Consider the following 635-nt stretch of genomic DNA (forward strand, 5'->3'; position numbering starts at 1 on the left):
CTGTTCACCTCTGCCGGCCTGTGAGGATGGTCCAGAGCTGGGATCTGGCTTCCCCCTGGGGACAGGGAGGGTCCCAGATCCGATGGAGCAAGGCCGCCCATGTCGGCCGCGGTACCTCTCCATCTGTGTCCAGTGCCCGCAATCCTCGATGTGCTCCCGGCGTAGCTGCGGGATCTGCGAAGGGATGGGCGAGAGCAGGGAGTGGTTGGATTGTGCCAGGATCCGGTTCCAGGCTGGCCCTGCACCCCCAGCTTGTGGGGAGAAGGCAAATGTCCCCCCTTATCAAGTGACGTCCTCACATCTGGGCCAAATCCAGCCAGGGGGCTCTTGGGGCTCCTCCATGGTGGGGTTTCATGGCAGGGACTTACCCACTCCTCCATGCCCTGGCTCATGCTGGGATGCAGCACCACGTCCTTCCCGGCCGTGACCATCAGCGCTGGCATGGTGATCTATAGGGGACACCAGTGACAGGGTGGAGAAGGTGCTGGGTCTGCAAACGCTCCCAACGAGGCAGGATCCGTCCCCACCTTCCTGTCCTTGGCGGAGAGTGCCCAGCGCCAGTTGGGTCGCATGTTGCGGTACCAGTTCAGGGGGCCACTGGGAGAGAAGGGAATGAGCTGAAGATGCTGGTCCAG

General features: G+C 62.8%; 1 protein-coding gene across 1 annotated transcript in view; it reads right to left on the reverse strand.

Annotated features, from left to right (window-relative positions):
- Positions 1 to 572, reverse strand: part of LOC104500017 (L-gulonolactone oxidase-like) — a 23,122-nt gene extending 22,550 nt beyond the window's left edge. The window contains exons 1-3 of the mRNA XM_010143605.1: positions 528 to 572; positions 369 to 449; positions 9 to 174 (exon numbers count right to left, since the gene is read on the reverse strand). Of these exons, the coding sequence (XP_010141907.1) occupies positions 9 to 174; positions 369 to 449; positions 528 to 572 (292 nt within the window). The remainder of the gene's footprint in view (positions 1 to 8; positions 175 to 368; positions 450 to 527) is intronic.
- Between the last annotated feature and the right edge of the window lie 63 nt (positions 573 to 635).

The sequence above is a fragment of the Buceros rhinoceros genome, unplaced genomic scaffold, assembly GCF_000710305.1.
Source record: "Buceros rhinoceros silvestris isolate BGI_N320 unplaced genomic scaffold, ASM71030v1 scaffold6969, whole genome shotgun sequence".
NCBI classification, from domain to species: domain Eukaryota; kingdom Metazoa; phylum Chordata; class Aves; order Bucerotiformes; family Bucerotidae; genus Buceros; species Buceros rhinoceros.